This window comes from Bufo bufo, chromosome 1 (assembly GCF_905171765.1).
Source record: "Bufo bufo chromosome 1, aBufBuf1.1, whole genome shotgun sequence".
Lineage (NCBI taxonomy): Eukaryota > Metazoa > Chordata > Amphibia > Anura > Bufonidae > Bufo > Bufo bufo.
The window spans coordinates 775,150,854-775,171,502 of record NC_053389.1 but is presented as its reverse complement, the minus strand read 5'-3'; the positions used below and the strand labels follow the sequence as shown (position 1 = coordinate 775,171,502).

Below are 20,649 nucleotides of genomic sequence, written 5' to 3'. Positions count from 1 at the left end.
ATTATGGGAACATTAGCTCAACTGGGGGCATTACAAAGGGGTATGTTTTGCATATTATAAGGAGAATTATTACTACTGGGGGGGCATTATGGTGGGCTTTATTACTCCCCCATGGTATGACCCCCTAGTAGCAGCACCAGCCTCTCCCTGCTCTGCTATTCCTCTGCCCCTTCTCTAAATCCTTATTATGAAATCTTTCTCATTAGGATAAAGCACAACATCAGCTCCGCCGAGCCCCCGGCCAAGTGTTGAAGTGGCGTCCGAGATCCCCAAGGGCCAAGTCAAGTAACTGTAAGTTTTTATGGGGGTTCTACAAAAGAGCTATCGTGGGGCAAAGTTCATATTCGTGTTTACACACGTGTTTTAAAATGAATACTTTCAAAGTCCCACAGTCCTTTGTTCTATTGCTTTAAGTATATTCTTGTTTTGAAACAACATTGATTCTTTCTTAAAAACGGGGGGGGGGGGGGCGCAGTTTGCCATCTTCGCCCTGGGCACCAAATGGCCTTGTCCCAGCCCTGCCTACTCCAGAACACTCCCACACTTCCTCCTGCCTGGATTTGTTGGGAGAGCTGGGCCAAGCCTAACCACAGACAGTGGACTAGTGAGACTCCTAGTGGTCATCTCTTTGCAGCTTATGTTTGGGTGGATGCCGACAAATAATTTTAATAAAGTGATTTACAGATCTGATAATTAGACCCCGTCCTAAGAAATAAAAATACATTATTATATTGTTCAGTGGCTCTTTCAAGACAACAAAAACGAAATAGCCCTCAGTCACCTGGAAATAGATGAAGATACAATAAATCAGTGCCCCTTCCCCCCATTACTATAGTGCTGCCCATGTACTCTTGATAAAATAAAAAAAGGACTACTTGTATCACTTGAATTTGTCTCTGATCTAGGGCTCAGTAAGATATTAATTTTATTGAAAGCTGGTTTGAACTCATGAACACTACATGTAAAGCAAGTGTCTTACCACTGAGTATAGAGTTAAAAAAAAATCATAACCTTTGGTGTTTATCTATGAGATTTAGTATACCAAAAATACAATGAACCTAAAAGTCCGGTGACGCTGACCAGTGAAGAAAGTCAGATATCAGCATCACAACATCTCTTGAATTTGTCTCTTATATAGGGCTTAATAAAATGGTATTTTTTTAGACCCTGAAAGGGGTTTTGAACCCAGGATATGAGACAATTGTTTTACCACTGAGCTATAGGCCTGCCTAATGTTAGTTTATGTTTATGTGATTTAGCATAAAAAAATACAGTAAACCTAAAAGTCATTGTGACACTGACGCTCACTAGCCAGGTAAGTCAGACATCAGCGTCACAAATCAATTGAATTTGTCTCTTATGTAATGTTTAAAGACATTAACTTGTTGTTTTAAGGTTACTAATGAGTTTTGAACCCAAAAACTCCAGTGCACAAACCAGTAACCTAACCACTGAGCTATGCACTCATATAACACTGTAGTCTGTCAGCTGGCAGCATTTCGGACATATAGCCAGAAGCTCAGCTATATACTTTCTTTGGTTGTGTGATTTAGCATACACATACATAGTATATACCGTATATAACTCATTCTGACTTTGACCCTGACCTATGAAGAGCATAAGTCAAACTCAGATGTCAAATATCAAAGTCATGGTCAGGTGTCAGGTGTCAGGGGGAGTATTTTACCTCACACAGACTTTTTTCTGATATGTGACTATGATATCTGACCATGTCCTAAAATGAACACTGCACATATAGGCTTTGTCTGGTTTTGCAGCTCGTCCTCGTCAATTTGAATAACACTGTTGCTATGCCAGTCTTGTGCCATGGTCATGAGTGGAGTTGTTTGTGATGCCGGACAGCCACATTAAATCTTATGTTACTCAGCTCCTACCTCCAGGGATACTGTATGAACCAGCAGCCTCTGCCATGGTCTTCTTTGTCACTGTGTGTGTACAATAGGGTGTGCTATGGGACTGTGGAAAGGGGTATTCCAGCTCAAGTTATCGTTACCCTTCTTCTAGCTCAGGTTATTCCTTCCTTTTGGTTCTTGATTGAGTTTTCCTATGGAATGCAGAGTAAGGGTATGGCTACACGACGAGAAGAAGGGTAAATTTGTTAAAAGCATAAAAGTCACAGACGTGCCATGCACAGAAATCGCCCAATTTCTGTGCATGGCACGTCTGTGACTTTTATGCTTTTAACAAGTTTACGCTTGTAAGTACAATAAACCCTTTGAATATATGGTGCCAGTCAGGACTTCACTATGGCTGCATCTGTTTGATTATCTACAGGAGTGTCGACCAAAGGAGGGATACTATTGTGTGAAATCTGGTGATCCCTGCCTTCGTGTCTTTTCCATTTTACCCATTTGCTGAGGAAGGAGGTGGTGTTTGAAAGCAGCGTGATCTTCTATGCTATTTATTTATCGGATTCTGTGACATCTAGCCACATCACATCGGAGATCTGCAGCGCAAACCTACAGCTACGTATTTAGTGACATTTTTGTTTTTACTACAGGGTCACCGTGTAGCCGTACCCTTGCTCTGTATTCAATAAGAAAACTCAGTGCTGGATCAAGAAGGCCAAAGGAAGGAAACACCTGAGCTAGAAGAAGGATTACTTGACCTGGAATACCCCAAAGTTGGACATACAGGTAAGATAAGTATGGCTGGAATGCAGCTGTTCAATAGATTATACAATTCAAATCGATCCAGCAATCAACCTGCTAGGCTACACTAGAATATTAGGGACAAACTATGTAAAAAAAGAGAGTGCTTGCAGTTATTCTACCAAAGAAAGATTAAGGGAGAATAAAGTTAAGGTTTTGGAAAGTCAAAGTCCTAACCTTAATCTAATAGAAATGTTGTGGAAGGACTTGAAGCAAGCATTTAATGGGAGGAAGCCCACCAACATAACAGAGTTGAGGCTGTTTTGCATGGAGGACTAGACTAATCCTCCTGTTTTGCATGAAGGACTAGACAGCCATAAGGCTAATCACATACATTTTCCCCTTCAGATGCCGTGGTCAAATGTGACCGCGGCATCTGAGCAGTCCGGAAGCGGAAGCTGCGCGCTTTCGCTCCTGTAACAGCTTTCCACTGCTGAAATCGGGGAACCTATTACACTATTCTAATAGACCGAATTCTCAAGCAGGCTTCAGAGTCTATTAGAGGAATATAACAATACAGGCCACTAGTTGGCAGCATTGTATTGCTATATTTAAAATGAAGTGTTCAATGATGGCTATATAGTCAATGAACATAATGGGCAATCTAATGATTCCCAGTTATAGTCACCTAGGGTGACTTAAAAATAGTAAAAAATAAAAAATAAACAAGTTTTTAGAAAAAAATAAAAATAATAATAATAATAACAATAACAATATAAAAGTTCAAATCACTCCCCTTTCCTTAAAACAAAAATACTTAACCAATAAAAGAATATAAACATCACCGGCATCGCCGGGTGTGAAAATGCCCATACAATTAAAATATAACAATATTAATAACATACGGCACAACGGGGAAAAATAAAAACAGCCAATTCTCGATCTTTTGTCATTTCAACTCCCCAATAATTTTTTTATAAAAAGTGATCAAAAACTCACACACACTTCAAATTGCATTTTTTCACTATTCCACCCCTTTTGGGGTGCATTGGTAGCAAGAGGGATGTTAAAATATTTTTTTAAAGGGTTTCCCATTATAATGTAATCCAGTAGCAAGTGTACAGTTTCCTTGCAGCACTCCCACAGGTGAAATTATGCATTACACCACTCCTATTTCATATGCCCTAAAATGATTCATAAAATTTTCATATTTTTGGGAGGGTTGTCGACATGGAATGATGAATACATAACTCACTTAAAGTAGAAAAGAACAGGATGATAAATCCAGCAAATAGTGGTTTATCAAATCCAACCCTAGAAGAATAAGAAGAGATTTAGAATGAGAAATTGAAATGGTAAAGCAGAAGTATTATAGTACAGCTTCTGAATCTTGTACTACCATGTACCTGTTGGTAATGAGTCCTACTATGGGGTTGACTATCAGTTGTACTATTGCTTTGGTTGAAATCAGAAGACCAACTTGGATATTCTCATGGTGCAGGATACTTGTTTCCTTGTCGCAGCTGGAATTATTGGGGGCCTCCTGTCTCTTATTATTGACCCCTTCATAATTTGATTGGTCACTTAAGATGGTTGTGTTCTCATGCAGAGAGTATATTGAGGCAAAAGAAACTTTGGAATCAGAAGATGATGCAATCATGCCCACAGTTGTATTTCCATTCTTATGTTCTATCCGATAGAGGAAACTTGGAATAATGGGAACTAGACAAAGATGGGTGTACTTATTAGAAATAAATATGTGAATAAACATTGAGTCAAGATGAACATCATAAAATCATTATAAAGAATTATCTGACCTATGAGTCTCACAAGATTAGGGCTTCTAATTAATCAAGGGAGCATCAAAGTGCAGTAGGTGCCAGCGGTGGCATAACTCAAAGCTTCTGACCCCCAATGTAAAATCTGTAAAAGGGCAACCCCTCAAGATCATTATCATATATGTCTACTGGGCAGTAATTGACTTGTTGTTGCCCTTTTAGGGATATGGATATTATAATGAGGCTACTCCAGGTTGTGTTTGCCCTCAATGAACTAGAATGGAGATCTGATCTGTAAAGGTACCATTTTGGTTGCCTCAAGCCATTCTTCTATTAAATGGATGGTGATTTATCGGAATAGCATAATATAATTTTCCCTTGTAAAATCTGCAGAAACAAACCCTTTAATTGCTCAGTTGACTCTACCATTCCCTTGGGTTCATAATTAAAATCCATACTCACAATTTCCCTCCAACCTCACTACCCATGTGCAGTTTTAAATGCAAGACTGGTTGGCCATGCCATCATAGCTTCTGGTTAACCACTGTGCAAGGAACTTCAGCACAAATCTAGTCAAGTAAATGGGCCCAGCTGGATTTTATGCACAGCCAGGAGGAAAGCCAGGGAACAGGAAAATAGTGTAGCGGTCATAGTACTAATTCAGATCTGTGGTCCCTTCAGTCTTAGAATCATGTTCTAGAGATCAGAATCCCACTGGTTATAATGTGATGGCATATCCTAATGATGTATAAGATGAGAAAACACCTTTAAATTAGAGACTTCTTCTACATGGAATTGTTGATATTACCCTATATGGCCACATACTGTGCCTAACCAGGTCTTTCAAACTTCTATATTATGACAATACACTGTAATGTAAAGTTGAATATCTCATAAATACTTAAGATGTGAATAAACCTATAATGAACATGTAACACCTCGAAAGGCAGACATACCAACCACTGTGAAAAGCATATTATCCACCAAAAGGGCTATAAAGACCACCACAAGGACCACCTCTCTGGAACCCCTCTTTTCTTTAGGCCATCTGCATGGGCTGCACTCCATCATGGCACCACAGATATCACCCTTCAAAAAGAAAAGACAGGGTTAAATCTCAGATAGAAGGACTCCGTCGGGCTTTGTTCACATTGGAATTTTGACTTCAGGTCTTTTGTGTTTCAAAGTTCTTTCTCCTCACACATCCCTGTAAATCCCTGCCAAGGAAATAAGGATCACTTTAGGGTTACCCCAGCTTCTGAGCAGTTGTAGAATGTACCCAGTATTTTTTATATTTTACAGACTCTCCCTAAGATCTGATGGTCATAGGGCTAGATTTATCATTGCTCTGACAGCTCACTCCACTTTCACATATGGTTAAAGTCAGTTTTAGCCAAGTCAGATTTATGATCGGCCCTTTAAGACTGTAATAAATGTGGTTTGACGGTAGCAGTTTATTTGTCAGTAAGCAGCTTTACAAAAGTTGCACATCTTCACGAAAAAGTCACATGTTCTATTAAAAAGTCTCATAAGAAAAGCATGGTCCTCACTGGAGTGAAATTGCGCATTTTTTGCGACTTTTTAAATAGTCGCAATAGTAAATCTGTCTAGAGATTCATTCACATAAGAAAACACGCCCACTTTTAGAAAACTGGCGAGCATAGTGCAGAGCAGAAAAAAGTTGCAAATTTTTGAGCAGTTTTAGCAATGGCGCAAAAATGTGCAACTTTTTTTACTCCATTTTTCTGACTTAAGCTAATGATAAATCTGGCCCATAGTCTTCACAGAGGTGAGCTATACCTTAATCTCCTCCACTAGCCTCACACAGCTCTGCAGGAAGTCATCTGAAAGTCCCTCAAAGTTGTGGCCTGGACTGTCTTTTACCCCATAGACTCTCCAGCATATGAGGGAAAAATTGACTCCATATGGAGCTAAACGAGTGCCAATCAATTTGCTATATCTTCAGCTGCCACTTGTGTAACAGGATCCTAACCCCAGAATAATGTCCCGAAGTACAGAGGGTGGGATGCACCTCCGGCACCCTACACATCCCTCATGTATAAAAGGGTTATTTTCTTAAATTTTTAGCAGTATTATCAATTAATAATTTATGTATTTTTCCCCAAAAATGTTTTTTCTGGATATTTCTTTAGTAACTCCACATATTCAGCTTCCTGTCCTTCTTACTTCCCCCTTTTATAAAATTTTAGCATGGCAGATAGTCCTGCTTCACTCTTCAGTCAGGCCATCACTGTGACCAGAGAGCTCCTTCTATTGTTATTCCATCAGAGCATCATATATTGCAGTAAACAATGAAAGCTATATAACTAGTCTTATAATTTGGGTTGACTGCTGCAGTTTTTTTTTTTATTTAAATGGGTTATCCGTGTCCAGAGCTGAACCCGGACATAAGCTTTCCTTCACTCATTTACCATGTATGAGTGGAACATCGGATCATTTCTAGCACTTGTCCTGCTCCCCCTTTTTCTTTACTATCGGTGACGTACCAGACTTCAGATGGTTATGCTAGGACACTTCTGTAACACCCCAGAGTGGGGTTACTAACGCTTTTACCCCGCTACAATCTGCTAAGAGCATTAATATTGTCATCTGATGTGATTTCCCTCATGTCGTTCACAACTGTGCATATGAAACCATTTTAAATGTGATATTTCCTTTGTAATGTTTCAGGTCTACCAGCAGGTGGCGGCATCGTTGGTAGGAATAGTTTTAATGCTATGGCCATTCAGAATGGAACATTCCAGTTCTGTTCTGCCCCCCTGCTTAAGGGAAGTGGAGTTTCCCACACCCTGCAGCAAGGGAGGGAAGAAACCAGTTAGATCCGGTGTGTTCCAGCTCTCCTGCAAGGGGAAGGCTGTGCAAGTAGGAGCTTCCAGAAATAGGGTTCCCAAACCAGGATCTCGTCTCGGTTGAGACCAAAGATCACCATTCCCAGTCTGAGTCTTACAGCCTCAACTGGTGACAAGCAAGCAGCCACCTCCAGAACTCCAGGACGAACCATTCCCTGTGAGCATAACTGTGAGTAACTATCCAGAGACCAGGAGAAGCCAAATTCCTCCTCAGCTAGTCAGTCCCATACACAGCAGAAGATAGACAGAGCAGAAGATACAGATTCCTGCCATATTCTCCAGGCATATGATAGGAGCAGAAGAGATATTGATCCCTGCCATACATTGCCAATACCTGCAGGGACCCAAGACTATTGCTGTATCTCATATGGATTAATGCTGCCTCCAGTAAAGACAAGTTTAGTTATATTCCAAGTCTGGATCTCATTCATTACTACCAAGTTCCTCCATTACTCCTACTAGCAACACACTCATTTATTGCAAGTGAGCCAGGATCCAGGAGTCCAGCCGTACCGAGGTAGGAGACACCGTTGACACTATACCTACTACTACACAGAGACATTACACCACTCTGGCATTCCTAACCTGGTACGTGAGTTGCAACACCTTAAAGGGCCCTGAGACTGCACCCTGCGCATGCTGAAATTGGCGTCACGAACAAAAAACATAGACTATTATATCCCTATCCGGACCCACTGCATATTTTGGCTTCCGCCTAACCGTACCACGGTCCTGCTCATTGCATTAAGTGGCGTCACTGGAACTTGATTGAGCTGTGTGCCAACAGAACGGGATACAATAGTGTGCCTCACCAGGATTTACCTTTGTGCCTTACTGCATGTACTTATTGCTGAGGAGTGTGGACTTGCATCAGTTGCAGCACAGTGGCAGCGCAGGGGTTAGGCAACTATCCCAGATATCTCCACCCAGCAGAGGGGAGGGAACCAAACATCCTGTCTCCACAGAGAAAGCATCTCTACAGCAGCAGGAACAAAAGTGTGGAATACAAGTTCCCAGGAGGACAAAGAGATCGCTGCCCATACAGGAAGCAGGAAGTAAAGCGGCGGACATTTAAAAAAAGGGAAATACAGCATTGTCTTCATGGAATGGTGAAGAATCGTCTGCTATTAAACCTGAGTGAGTACAATTGTGCAAATGACCTTGCTAAAGACTGTTAATAGTTGTTATCTGTCTACCAGAGCACCATACGTCCCGAAATTGAGCAGTGGCAGCGACTCTTAAAGGAGCCACTCACCAATTCTGCTGCAGTCACCCATAGCAATTTGCATCTAAAATTGCATTGTAGCCAGTACTAACCCCTCCAATCCGGTACTGGGCATCAAGGGACATGTCTGACAATGAAGATAGCACCCACTTTGACCGCAGCGATCCACCAGCAGCAGCGGCAGCCACCTGCATTATGCCTCTCACTATGCCATACTATTTTGGGGCACCCTGGCTCCCAAGTTACTCAGGAGAACCTCATTCACTCAGGGAATTCCGTGATAAAATGCTAGCCACGTTTAAGCTATATCCTGTATCACAGGATCAGAAAGTGGAAATACTGATTGGCCGGTTACAGATCCTAGACCGATTCAGTACCACCTTTGAGACTAGGACCGCCTCTGAACTTAAAATGCGCTTCTTTGGAAAGCGGCAGCAGTCAAAGGAGACCTTGAGAGACTTTGCCCTGTCCCTGCAGTAAGCACTGCGAGCTGTTATTCAGATTGATCCCCGTGAAACTGAGGGACAAGATCAAACCATCAGGGAACAGTTTATTGAAGGTGTCCTTGATGAATCCCTCAAACGTCAGCTGAAGATGCTTTCAGCTCAGCACCCAGATACCCCTTTCTTGGCCTTTAAGGAACTTGCTATTGGCATTCTAGGGGAAGGTCACCAAGCTGAACCTCCTGAAAACAAGAAGGCAGGGCCCGCACTACGGCCTGCTACTCACAGCCAAATAGCTGAGCACGGAGCTCAGGCACCCGTTTCAGATACTGTAGCAGCTCTGACCGCTCAAGTCTCCCTCTTAGCTGAGACTTTGGAGAGGATGAGGAAACAGCTACAGCGACTAGAACAACAACCCAAGGTGGGGAAAGGAACTTTTGCAAACAGAGACCGCTCTACGCCCGGTCCACAAGAATGTCGGCGTCAGCCAGTCAGTTAATTACCAGACCCCGGTTATCAAAACATCAGGGAACAGCGATGCCTGCATTGTCAGAGGTATGGACACATTGCAAAGGACTGCCGTCAGTTAAACAGGTATCCCCTGAGGTCGAGGACCGCCCCTCGGGAGGAAGAATACTAGGTCCCAAAGATCCAGCCTTTATGCCGAGGTATGTGGGCGCCTGCCCCATGGTGGAAGTTAACATCAACGGAGTGAAGTTTCCTGCCTAAATTGATACCGGATCTCAAGTGACTACCATCCGCCAAGCAGCATTTGACACATGCCGAAACGGAGCCCAACTGATACAACCTCCTGAATCTTGGCTCCAGATCATGGCTACCAATGGCAAACCAGTGCCTATACTAGGTTATTGGGAACCTACCTTACAAATTGAAGATACTGAACTCTCATGTCAAGGAGTAATCATGATTCAGGTCCCAGATGATGACAATTGCTCTGTGGTCCTGGGAATGTACTCAGCAATTGCTACCCTGAAGTGCTGAAAGACTTAAAGAAAACCCTGCTGACTACACCCCATGAAACTCAATGGGTTATTCACCAGACCATTCGAGCGCTATCCGCCCAACAAAAGTTCAGCAATCAACAGGGTGAAATCTGCCGTGTCCGCATCAAGGATGCTCACCCTATCAAACTCCAGCCTGGAGCAGAGACTCTGATATGGTGCAAGGCTTGCATCGGTATCCAAAGTCAGGATTATCAGGCCCTTGTGGAGACAATACATCTTCAGGATCATCCCCTTGTCCTAGCCGCCAGGAGCGTGGTCACCGTGTCCCAAGGAAAGGTACCTATACGCTTAGTCAATTTGGGTGATGAAGCTGGGAAATTAAAAGAGCACTATCCAGTGGCCTGCCTATACCACATCCGCCCGCAGGATATCCTGGATTATCCCACTGCTGCGGCTCAACAATCACTCCAAACAGTGGAGGAAGCCAAAGACCCGCCAGAACAGCCCTGGTGGGCCGAACTACACATTGGCGATACCACAACCTCTGCTTAGCAGATCAACGGTGTGCTGGACTTAGTCAAACAACACCATCAAGTCTTCAGCAAACATTCTCTGGACTATGGACAGACTTGCTTAATACAGCACACCATTCCAACCGACACTCATCCTCCAATCAAAGAGAGATACCGACCAATTCCTCCTGCCATGTACCAGCAAGTGAAGAAGATGGTGCAGGATATGAAGACAGCTAATGTCATCCAGGATAGTCACAGCCCCTGGGCTGCTCCCTTAGTCCTGGTAAAGAAGAAGGATGGAACCATCCATTTTTGTGTGGACTACCGTAAGATCAACAACATTACGCACAAGGATGCGTACCCCCTGCCACGAATTGAAGAATCCCTGGCAGCTCTGGGATCCACTGCTTACTTTTCAACTCTGGATCTAACCAGTGGCTATTGGCAAGTTCCAATGGCACCAGAAGATAAAGAAAAAACAGGTTTTGCCACCCCAATGGGTCTGTTTGAGTTCAACAACATGCCATTCGGGCTATGCAACACCCCTGGGACATTTCAGAGACTCATGGAAAGATGTCTTGGACACAAAAACTTTGAGACTGTGTTGTTGTACCTGGATGATGTGATCATCTACTCTAAGACCTACGAGAAACATTTACAGCACCTGGCGGAAGTGTTCCAGACTTTGACTCAACATGGACTGAAAGTGAAACCTTCAAAGTGTCACTTACTGAAGCCCCAAGTGAAATATCTGGGACATGTTGTGAGTGCAGAAGGCGTGAGACCGGACCCTGACAAAATAGCAGCAGTACAAAGCTGGCCGGCTCCCAAAACAGGCAAGGAGGTCAAGAGTTTCCTCGGATTTGCAAGTTACTATCGTAGATTTATCCCGCACTTTGCTCAGATTGCGGAACCTATCCTAAAGGATGTCAGAATTCCAAGATACCAGTGGAGTGGAATGAAAAGAGAGAAGCTGCTTTCCAACTGTTGAAAGAAAAACTTACAGAACCTCCCGTCCTGGGTTATCCTGATTCCTGACTACAGCCTACCATTCTGCCTCTATACTGATGCAAGTAAGAAAGGTTTGGGAGCTGTACTATCTCAGACACAAGCTGGAACTGAAAGAGTCATCGCCTATGCCAGCAGATCTTTACGAGAGCCAGAGCGGAATGACCATAACTACAGTTCGTTCAAACTGGAGTTCCTAGCCTTGGTCTGGGCTGTCACTGAGAAATTCAAGGACTACCTAGCTGCTACACCTTTCACGGTCTACACCGACAATAACCTGCTAGCTCACTTGAACACTGCACGTCTGGGAGCTCTAGAACAAAGATGGGCCTCTAGACTGGCCAACTTAAACTTTACTATTAAGTACCGTACTGCGAAATCTAATGACAATTAGAGATGGCCCGAATAGTTCGCCGGCGAATAGTTCCCGGCGAACATAGCTTGTTCGCGTTCGCCGCGGCAGGCGAACATATGCAATGTTCGGTCCGCCCCCTATACATCATCATTGAGTAAACTTTGACCCTGTACCTCACAGTCAGCAGACACATTCCAGCCAATCAGCAGCAGACCCTCCCTCCCAGACCCTCCCACCTCCTGGACAGCATCCATTTTAGATTCATTCGGAATCTGCATTCTCAGTGAGAGGAGGGACAGTGCTGCTGCTGCTGATTCAATAGGGAAAGCGTTAGCTAGGGCAGTGTTCTGTGTCCACAGACTCATCTGCTGTAAGGACAGCGTCCTGACAGCACCCCAAAAAGCCCTTTTCAGGTCTGGTACATCAGTCTGCTTTTTCTTTTTTTTATATATATATACAGTACAGACCAAAAGTTTGGACACACCTTCTCATTCAAAGAGTTTTCTTTATTTTCATGACTATGAAGGCATCAAAACTATGAATTAACACATGTGGAATTATATACATAACAAACAAGTGTGAAACAACTGAAAATATGTCCTATTCTAGGTTCTTCAAAGTAGCCACCTTTTGCTTTGATTACTGCTTTGTACACTCTTGGCATTCTCTTGATGAGCTTCAAGAGGTAGTCCCCTGAAATGGTCTTCCAACAGTCTTGAAGGAGTTCCCAGAGATGCTTAGCACTTGTTGGCCCTTTTGCCTTCACTCTGCGGTCCAGCTCACCCCAAACCATCTCGATTCGGTTCAGGTCCGATGACTGTGGAGGTCAGGTCATCTGGCGCAGCACCCCTTCACTCTCCTTCATGGTCAAATAGCCCTTACTTTCAAAGTTTTCCCAATTTTTCGGCTGACTGACTGACCTTCATTTCTTAAAGTAATGATGGCCACTCGTTTTTCTTTACTTAGCTGCTTTTTTCTTGCCATAATACAAATTCTAACAGTCTATTCAGTAGGACTATCAGCTGTGTATCCACCTGACTTCTCCTCAATGCAACTGATGGTCCCGACCCCATTTATAAGGCAAGAAATCCCACTTATTAAACCTGACAGGGTACACCTGTGAAGTGAAAACCATTTCAGGGGACTACCTCTTGAAGCTCATCAAGAGAATGCCAAGAGTGTGTAAAGCAGTAATCAAAGCAAAAGGTGGCTACTTTGAAGAACCTAGAATATGACATATTTTCTGTTGTTTCACACTTGTTTGTTATGTATATAATTCCACATGTGTTAATTCATAGTTTTGATGCCTTCAGTGTGAATCTACAATTTTCATAGTCATGAAAATGAAGAAAAGTCTTTGAATGAGAAGGTGTAACGGTCGCGTACACACACACAGGGGGAAGGAAAGTGACCACTGCGCTCCACCCTTACCCCTGGCCCTGCCTACTTGCCTCGCGAGTCCTAATGACAGGGGACAACTGGACGGCAATCCCTAACTTGGAGTAAGTGCAGGGATGACAGACAGACAAACAACAGGACGTGAACGGACCGAGTCAATACCAGGAAAGCTGCAAAGTACAAATGGAGCAAGCAGAGAATTGTCAGGAGAAGCCGGGGTCATAAATACCAGGAGAGCAGAGAAGTACAAGAGGAGTCCTAAGAGAGTAGTCAGGTGGGAGCCGAGGTCACAATACCAGGACAGATGCGCAGTACAGGAGGATCAGGCTAAAGGATGGTCAAGGAACAGGATCAGGTTAGTATTCAGCAGTCCAACAAATACCAGGAACCTAGAAATTAACAGGCAACCTGTAGCCAGCAGGCTACCTGTATTTATAGTGGGGAGTGAGGGTCATGTGACGTGGCCAGCGTCACATGACCGACAGACCAACCAGTCGAGCACCGAGTGATCAGCTCGGCGCTCAAGGCAGACTTAGGAGCAAGGAGCCACCCAGCTAGTAAAGCCGCCCTGGGAATGAGGTCAAACACAGAACCTCATTCCAAAAGCTAAGCAACAGTTCTGCGGGCAATGGGGGACCGAGTGCACCTTCGGAACCCCGTGACAGTACCCCCCCTTTTACGAGGGGCCACCGGACCCAAGACTTCAGGCGATGGCTTTTCAGGGTGTTCTAAATGAAATTTACGAACAAGTCTAGGAGCATGAACCTCCCTGGCAGGTACCCAAGATCTCTCTTCAGGTACATACCCCTTCCAGTGAATCAGGTACTGCAAGGAATTACGCACCTTCCTGACATCCACTATTTTAGACACCACATACTCGACAGCATCATTAACAAGAACTGGCGGAGGCGAGGCTTTTGATGGTACTACCGGTTCAAAATATTTTTTAAGCAGAGATTTATGGAACACATTATGAATGTGGAATGACTCAGGCAGCTCCAACCTAAAAGATACCGGGTTAATCACTTCCGTGATCTTATATGGTCCAATAAAACGAGGAGCAAATTTTTTAGAAGTTACCTTGAGAGATAGATTCTTGGAGGACAACCATACTTTATCCCCAACCTTAAAGTTTACCCCCCTTGAACGTCTCCTATCGGCCTTGAGTTTTTGAGAACATTGAGCCTTTTCTAGGTTCGATTGAACCCGGGCCCAAACTGTGCACAGTTCGGAGGAGAGTTTATCAGCTTCAGGGTTAGAGGAGGAGACGGACGACCCAGAATGAAAACGGGGATGAAAACCATGGTTACAAAAGAAAGGGGAGACCCCAGCAGAAGAATTGACACGGTTATTCAGAGCAAATTCAGCCAATGGAAGGAATTTGACCCATAATTGCTGGTCATCAGCAACATACAACCTCAGGAATTGTTCCACAGACTGATTAAGGCGTTCAGTCTGCCCATTACTCTCAGGATGGTAGGCGGAAGAAAAAGACAACGAAATTTTACATCTTTGACAGAAGGCTCTCCAGGATTTGGACACAAACAGCACACCCCTGTCTGAAACAATATTTTTCGGGATACCATGCAATCGAACAATTTCTTTCACAAAAATAGACGCCAGGGTTTTGGCATTCGGGAGTTTAGACAGGGGAATGAAATGGACCATCTTGCTAAACCTATCCACCACTACCCACACTACAGTCTTACCCTCCGTCAGCGGTAGGTCAGTTATAAAGTCCATCGAGATATGGGACCAGGGTCTACTGGGAATGGGTAGGGGTCGTAGGTTACCAGCAGGGCGAGTCCTAGGTGTCTTGGACCTGGCACAAACCTCACAGGCTGACACATAGGACTTGACATCCCTAGTTAGAGTGGGCCACCAATAAGATCTAGAAACCAGATCCTTAGTGCCCTCAACACCCGGATGTCCACAAAAGGCAGAATCGTGACACTCACCCAACAGCTGGAGACGAAATTGTACGGGAACAAACAACTTATCTGTTGGGGTGGATACCGGTGCCAGATGTTGTTCCGACCTAATGCGAGCCGAGATATCCTGGGTAAGAGCTGCTAAGAAGATTTTTGCTGGTAGGATGGATTCAGGTGGTACCTCAGTAGGTTGAAAAGCATGGAAGCTCCGAGATAATGCGTCCGCCTTCACATTTTTACTTCCCGGCCTGAACGTGATGGAAAAATCAAAACGAGTAAAAAACAGAGCCCATCTGGCTTGACGGAGATTCAACCTCTTAGCAGACTCGAGAAACATAAGGTTTTTATGGTCAGTGACAACAGTTACACAATGCCTTGCCCCCTCCAGAAAATGCCTCCACTCCTCAAATGCCCATTTAATGGCCAGCAGCTCCCTATTCCCTATGTCGTAGTTTCTCTCCGTGGGAGAGAATTTCCTGGAGAAGAAGGCACATGGTCTCAGATTAGTGAGGCTGGCAGGACCTTGTGAAAGGACTGCTCCTGCGCCATCCTCGGACGCATCCACCTCCACAATAAAAGGTTTCTCCTGATCAGGCTGGATCAGAATGGGAGCGCTACTGAATGCCTTTTTTAATTTTTCAAATGAAGAAATGGCCTCAGTAGACCAATTCTCCAAATCCGCCCCTTTCTTAGTAAGGTCGGTCAACGGTTTAGCAATTACGGAAAAATTCATAATAAATTTACGATAGTAATTGGCGAAACCTAAGAACCGTTGTAAGGCCTTTAAGGATGAAGGTCTTACCCATTCCTTAATTGCTAGTACCTTACCAGGATCCATCTTGAAGGCGTGAGGAGTCAGAACATGCCCTAGAAACAGAATCTCCTGCACACCAAAGACACATTTCTCTTGTTTAGCGGATAGCTGATTCTCCCTCAACACCTCTAATACTTGTCTAACATGAGACACATGGGATTCGAAGTCAGGAGAGAATATCAAAATGTCGTCAAGATAGACAATAACAAATTTACCTAAGAATTCCCTATGAATGTCATTCATGAAGTTTTGGAACACAGCTGGGGCATTGCTGAGTCCAAAAGGCATCACCTGATATTCAAAGTGTCCTACCGGAGTATTGAACGCCGTCTTCCATTCGTCTCCCTCCTTGATTCGGATTAGATTGTATGCCCCTTTCAGGTCAATTTTGGAAAACCAGGTTGCCCCCAGGACCTGGTTAAATAAATCCGTAATCAATGGGAGGGAGTATCTATTCTGGACAGTGATTTTATTTAATCTCCGGTAATCGATACATGGCCTAAGACCACCATCTTTTTTCTTAACGAAGAAAAACCCCGCCCCCATAGGAGAGACAGAAGGTCTAATATGCCCTTTACCAAGGCTCTCCTTAATATAATCTTCCATGGCCTTGCGTTCGGGCATAGAAAGATTATAAATTCGTCCTTTAGGAAACTTGGCCCCCTCTACTAGCTCTATGGTACAATCATAAGGTCTATGGGGGGGTAGAACCTCTGGGGGTGGTGATGAGAATACATCAGAATATTCTCTAACAACAGAGGGTAAAGTATCAGACTTTACTGAGACCCCAGCCTGTACCACGGACAGGCACGAGTCACACTTAGGCCCCCATCTCACCAACTCCCCATTGGACCAATCTATAGTGGGGTTATGTAGTCGGAGCCAAGGCAACCCTAGTACCACCTCAGCAGGTAGGTTCTCCAGGACTAGAAATGAACATCTCTCTGAGTGGCACACACCCACGGTTAGAGAAATCTCCGAGGTACATAAGCTCACCATACCACCAATAAGAGGAGTAGCATCAATAGCCATGACATGGATAGGAGTTGGTAAGGCAAACATAGGAATACCCAATCTAACAGCATACTCAGAGTCAATAAAGCTAGCCGCTGAGCCAGAATCAATAAAGGCCTTACCCGCCCATTTATCTACTCCCAGAGAAATCGTAATGGGTACCGAAAGCTTACATTTAGAAAATTCAGGGTGTACCTGGTCTTTAGGTTGCCTTGCCTTAGGAGACTTGACAGAGAAGACCTTCTTAGGACACTGGTTGATCCAATGGTCAGAATCTCCACAGTAAAAGCATTCTCCACGTCTGCGGCGAAGATTCCCTTGGGTCATGCCAACCTGCATGGGTTCCTCGGTGGAGACCTCAGCATTGTCTCTGGGATAGGCCTCTGGCTGGACCACCATCTGGGAAGAGAACTGTTGTTCCTGTCGTCTCTCTCTAACCCGTCGGTCAAGTCGGACAACAAGGGTCATCATCTCCTCTAAGGTCTCTGGAAGTTGATAACTGACCAGAAGATCCTTTAATTTATCAGACAGACCTGACCTGAACTGACTCTTCAGGGCTGGTTCGTTCCATCCTGAGGGGACACACCACCTTCTGAATTGGGTGCAATAATCCTCCGCTGGTAAATTGCCCTGAACCAGTGCCTTTAGAGCCGTCTCGGCTACTAGAGCCCTGTCTGGTTCATCATAGAGGGTACCTAGGGCCTGAAAGAACCCCTCCACAGAATATAAACAACTGGCGCCAGCAGGTAAAGAGAACGCCCAGTCCTGGGGATCACCCTGTAATCGGGAAATGATAATGCCCACGCGTTGACTCTCGGGGCCAGAGGACACGGGGCGCAAACGGAAGTAAAGTTTACAACTCTCCTTAAAAGAGAGAAACTTCTTCCGGTCTCCAGAAAAGGTTTCTGGGAGCTTAATCTGGGGCTCAAAATGCGGACTGGAGGCCTGAGGAGTGGAAGAGCCTTGCCCTAACTCAAAAGAGCTGAGTTTTTCCCCTAACTCCTGCACCATCTGCGTCAGATTAGAGACATAGTCAGTCAGGGTCACCAGAGGATTCATAATACAGTGGTTATTGGGCCTGTTAATCTGTAAAGGTCGCGTACACACACACACAGGGGGAAGGGAAGTGACCACTGCGCTCCACCCTTACCCCTGGCCCTGCCTACTTGCCTCGCGAGTCCTAATGACAGGGGACAACTGGACGGCAATCCCTAACTTGGAGTAAGTGCAGGGATGACAGACAGACAAACAACAGGACGTGAACGGACCGAGTCAATACCAGGAAAGCTGCAAAGTACAAATGGAGCAAGCAGAGAATTGTCAGGAGAAGCCGGGGTCATAAATACCAGGAGAGCAGAGAAGTACAAGAGGAGTCCTAAGAGAGTAGTCAGGTGGGAGCCAAGGTCACAATACCAGGACGGATGCGCAGTACAGGAGGATCAGGCAAAAGGATGGTCAAGGAACAGGATCAGGTAAGTATTCAGCAGTCCAACAAATACCAGGAACCTAGAAATTAACAGGCAACCTGTAGCCAGCAGGCTGCCTGTATTTATAGTGGGGAGTGAGGGTCATGTGACGTGGCCAGCGTCACATGACCGACAGACCAACCAGTCGAGCACCGAGTGATCAGCTCGGCGCTCAAGGCAGACTTAGGAGCAAGGAGCCACCCAGCTATTAAAGCCGCCCTGGGAATGAGGTCAAACACAGAACCTCATTCCAAAAGCTAAGCAAAAGTTCTGCGGGCAATGGGGGACCGAGTGCACCTTCGGAACCCCGTGACAGAAGGTGTGTCCAAACTTTTGGTCTGTACTGTATATTCAGATGTTTGAAGTATCCCATTTACGCACATATGTGGGATGCTGTAGTTGGGCATCAGTGCACTCAATCTCTTCCACTTCTGGGGCAGGGCTAGGTGGATGGCCCACGAAAACCACGCCAGCAGAGTCATCAAAAAGCATAAGAGATTGCTGCATGACTTAGGGCTCAAAATGCTTGGCTGATTTGCAAGGGGTGAGGTGAAAGACAGATGCCCATGGGCTGCAGTTTCAGCAGGGGATCGGGTGGGAGACAATGTGAAGGAACTGGAGCCACTGTCAGCCACCCAATCTATACTGCCTCTACTTGTTCTAGCCTCACCATTCGTACACTGGTATTCAGGTCTACAAAATGACGCTGAATGTCCTGTCGCCTACGTGCACCTGAGGAAGGCGTTTCATTTGGGCGTGTAACTGGCACAGATCGACCACGTCCTCTCCCTGCAACAGGAGCTCCACCAACACCAGCAGCACCACGACCTGGACCACGTCCCTTATTTGATGCTCTGCTCATACTTTGAGGTCACCCACCGAACTAACAGACAGATTAACTATATTATTTTCCCTGTCACATATGCAGTGCAGGTGTACCTCACACCAAACTTGGTTAGATGTCACCCACCAATCTAGCAGACGGATTAACTATATTTATTTCCCTGTCAGGTATGCAGTGCAGGTGTACCTCACAACAAGAATGGGAATATGTCACCCACCAAACTAACAGACGGATTAACTATATACAAAACAAAAGGGGGTCAGCACATCCCAATGCGTAGGTGCACGTCGCTATGGCTGAAAATACATATATAACAGCACATAGTGCAACAGCACTCTACAAACCAAATAAAGTACAAAAGGTATATTATATTGCAAATGCTATGCTAATAAATTAGACATGCTTAGCAAATACATTTTGTACAAAATTATTTGAGCCCGTCTGCCGCACGCCAAGGCGATCTCTATAAGACGGGTCCTAACACTAAACTCACCTGTTATGTGCCATGACAGCGACCATGAAATTCAGGAAGTGTAGGTCCCACATGCATGCTGGGCCCCTTTTGGTTTATATCTTTGTGGTGCCAAAATGGCCTCCATTGAATCCAGGGACTACAAATATCAGCATGCATTGGGTCTTCACATCATTACTAATGCAGCTTTTCCTCATCTGATATCATTTGTAACCATAATGTCATAGAAATATTTAGCATCTGGTAAAAGACACTAGGCTTACTTTATCATGATATCCATAAAAATATATGGGATCACATATATGGCGGCACACGCGTTTCGAGCACTAAGTGATCTTGTACACAGCAAATGATGAAAATACCTTTACATGTAAAACAGGACTTACCAGAGAGTCCGAGATGTATGATTAGTGTGAGGAGGAGCAGAGTCTGAGTGAGTCACCAAAATCCCTCACGCTGGACTCATATGGTATCACGTTGAAAACATGTAATCTATAATGCACGCGTAACTAAATGTCTACTCAGAGCGACATTCAAGCACGCCACTGTGACTACACTCCTAAACTTACCCATAACTTCCTATCTCAAATTTAACCTGTATAGATACCTACGGCTAAAATGAAATCAAGCAATGAATCACTAAGTGAACAGTATAATTACATTCAGCTGGTCTATACCTAGAGGCAGAGTACCTGGTGTAACAGTGGAATTCCTTGTGACAGATCCCTCTAAAGAGGAAGTCACCTCTCCTGACGTGTTTGTTTTAGTCACTACTTGCATTCCCCATGTAATAACTATTCTGGAGCATCTGTTTCCATGGCTCTATGTTACGCCATTTCTCTGTTATTTCTACTAGAAGTTTATGAATGAATTGCTAGCAGCTTGCAGTAAAGGTACAGCTAGGTGTTACCAGCTGGGGGTGTGTCTCTGCACAGTGTG

At 44.5% G+C, this 20,649-nt stretch overlaps 2 protein-coding genes across 2 annotated transcripts in view; both read right to left on the bottom strand.

Annotated features, from left to right (window-relative positions):
- LOC120986335 (chromaffin granule amine transporter-like) overlaps positions 1 to 20,273 on the bottom strand; it is a 156,708-nt gene extending 136,435 nt beyond the window's left edge. The window contains exons 1-4 of the mRNA XM_040414858.1: positions 20,097 to 20,273; positions 5,347 to 5,479; positions 4,019 to 4,334; positions 3,868 to 3,926 (exon numbers count right to left, since the gene is read on the bottom strand). Coding sequence (XP_040270792.1) covers positions 3,868 to 3,926; positions 4,019 to 4,334; positions 5,347 to 5,461 — 490 coding nt within the window. The 5' untranslated portion in view covers positions 5,462 to 5,479; positions 20,097 to 20,273. The remainder of the gene's footprint in view (positions 1 to 3,867; positions 3,927 to 4,018; positions 4,335 to 5,346; positions 5,480 to 20,096) is intronic.
- LOC120987819 (chromaffin granule amine transporter-like) overlaps positions 9,207 to 20,649 on the bottom strand; it is a 91,416-nt gene continuing 79,973 nt past the window's right edge. The window contains exon 11 of the mRNA XM_040415912.1: positions 9,207 to 9,331. Coding sequence (XP_040271846.1) covers positions 9,207 to 9,331 — 125 coding nt within the window. The remainder of the gene's footprint in view (positions 9,332 to 20,649) is intronic.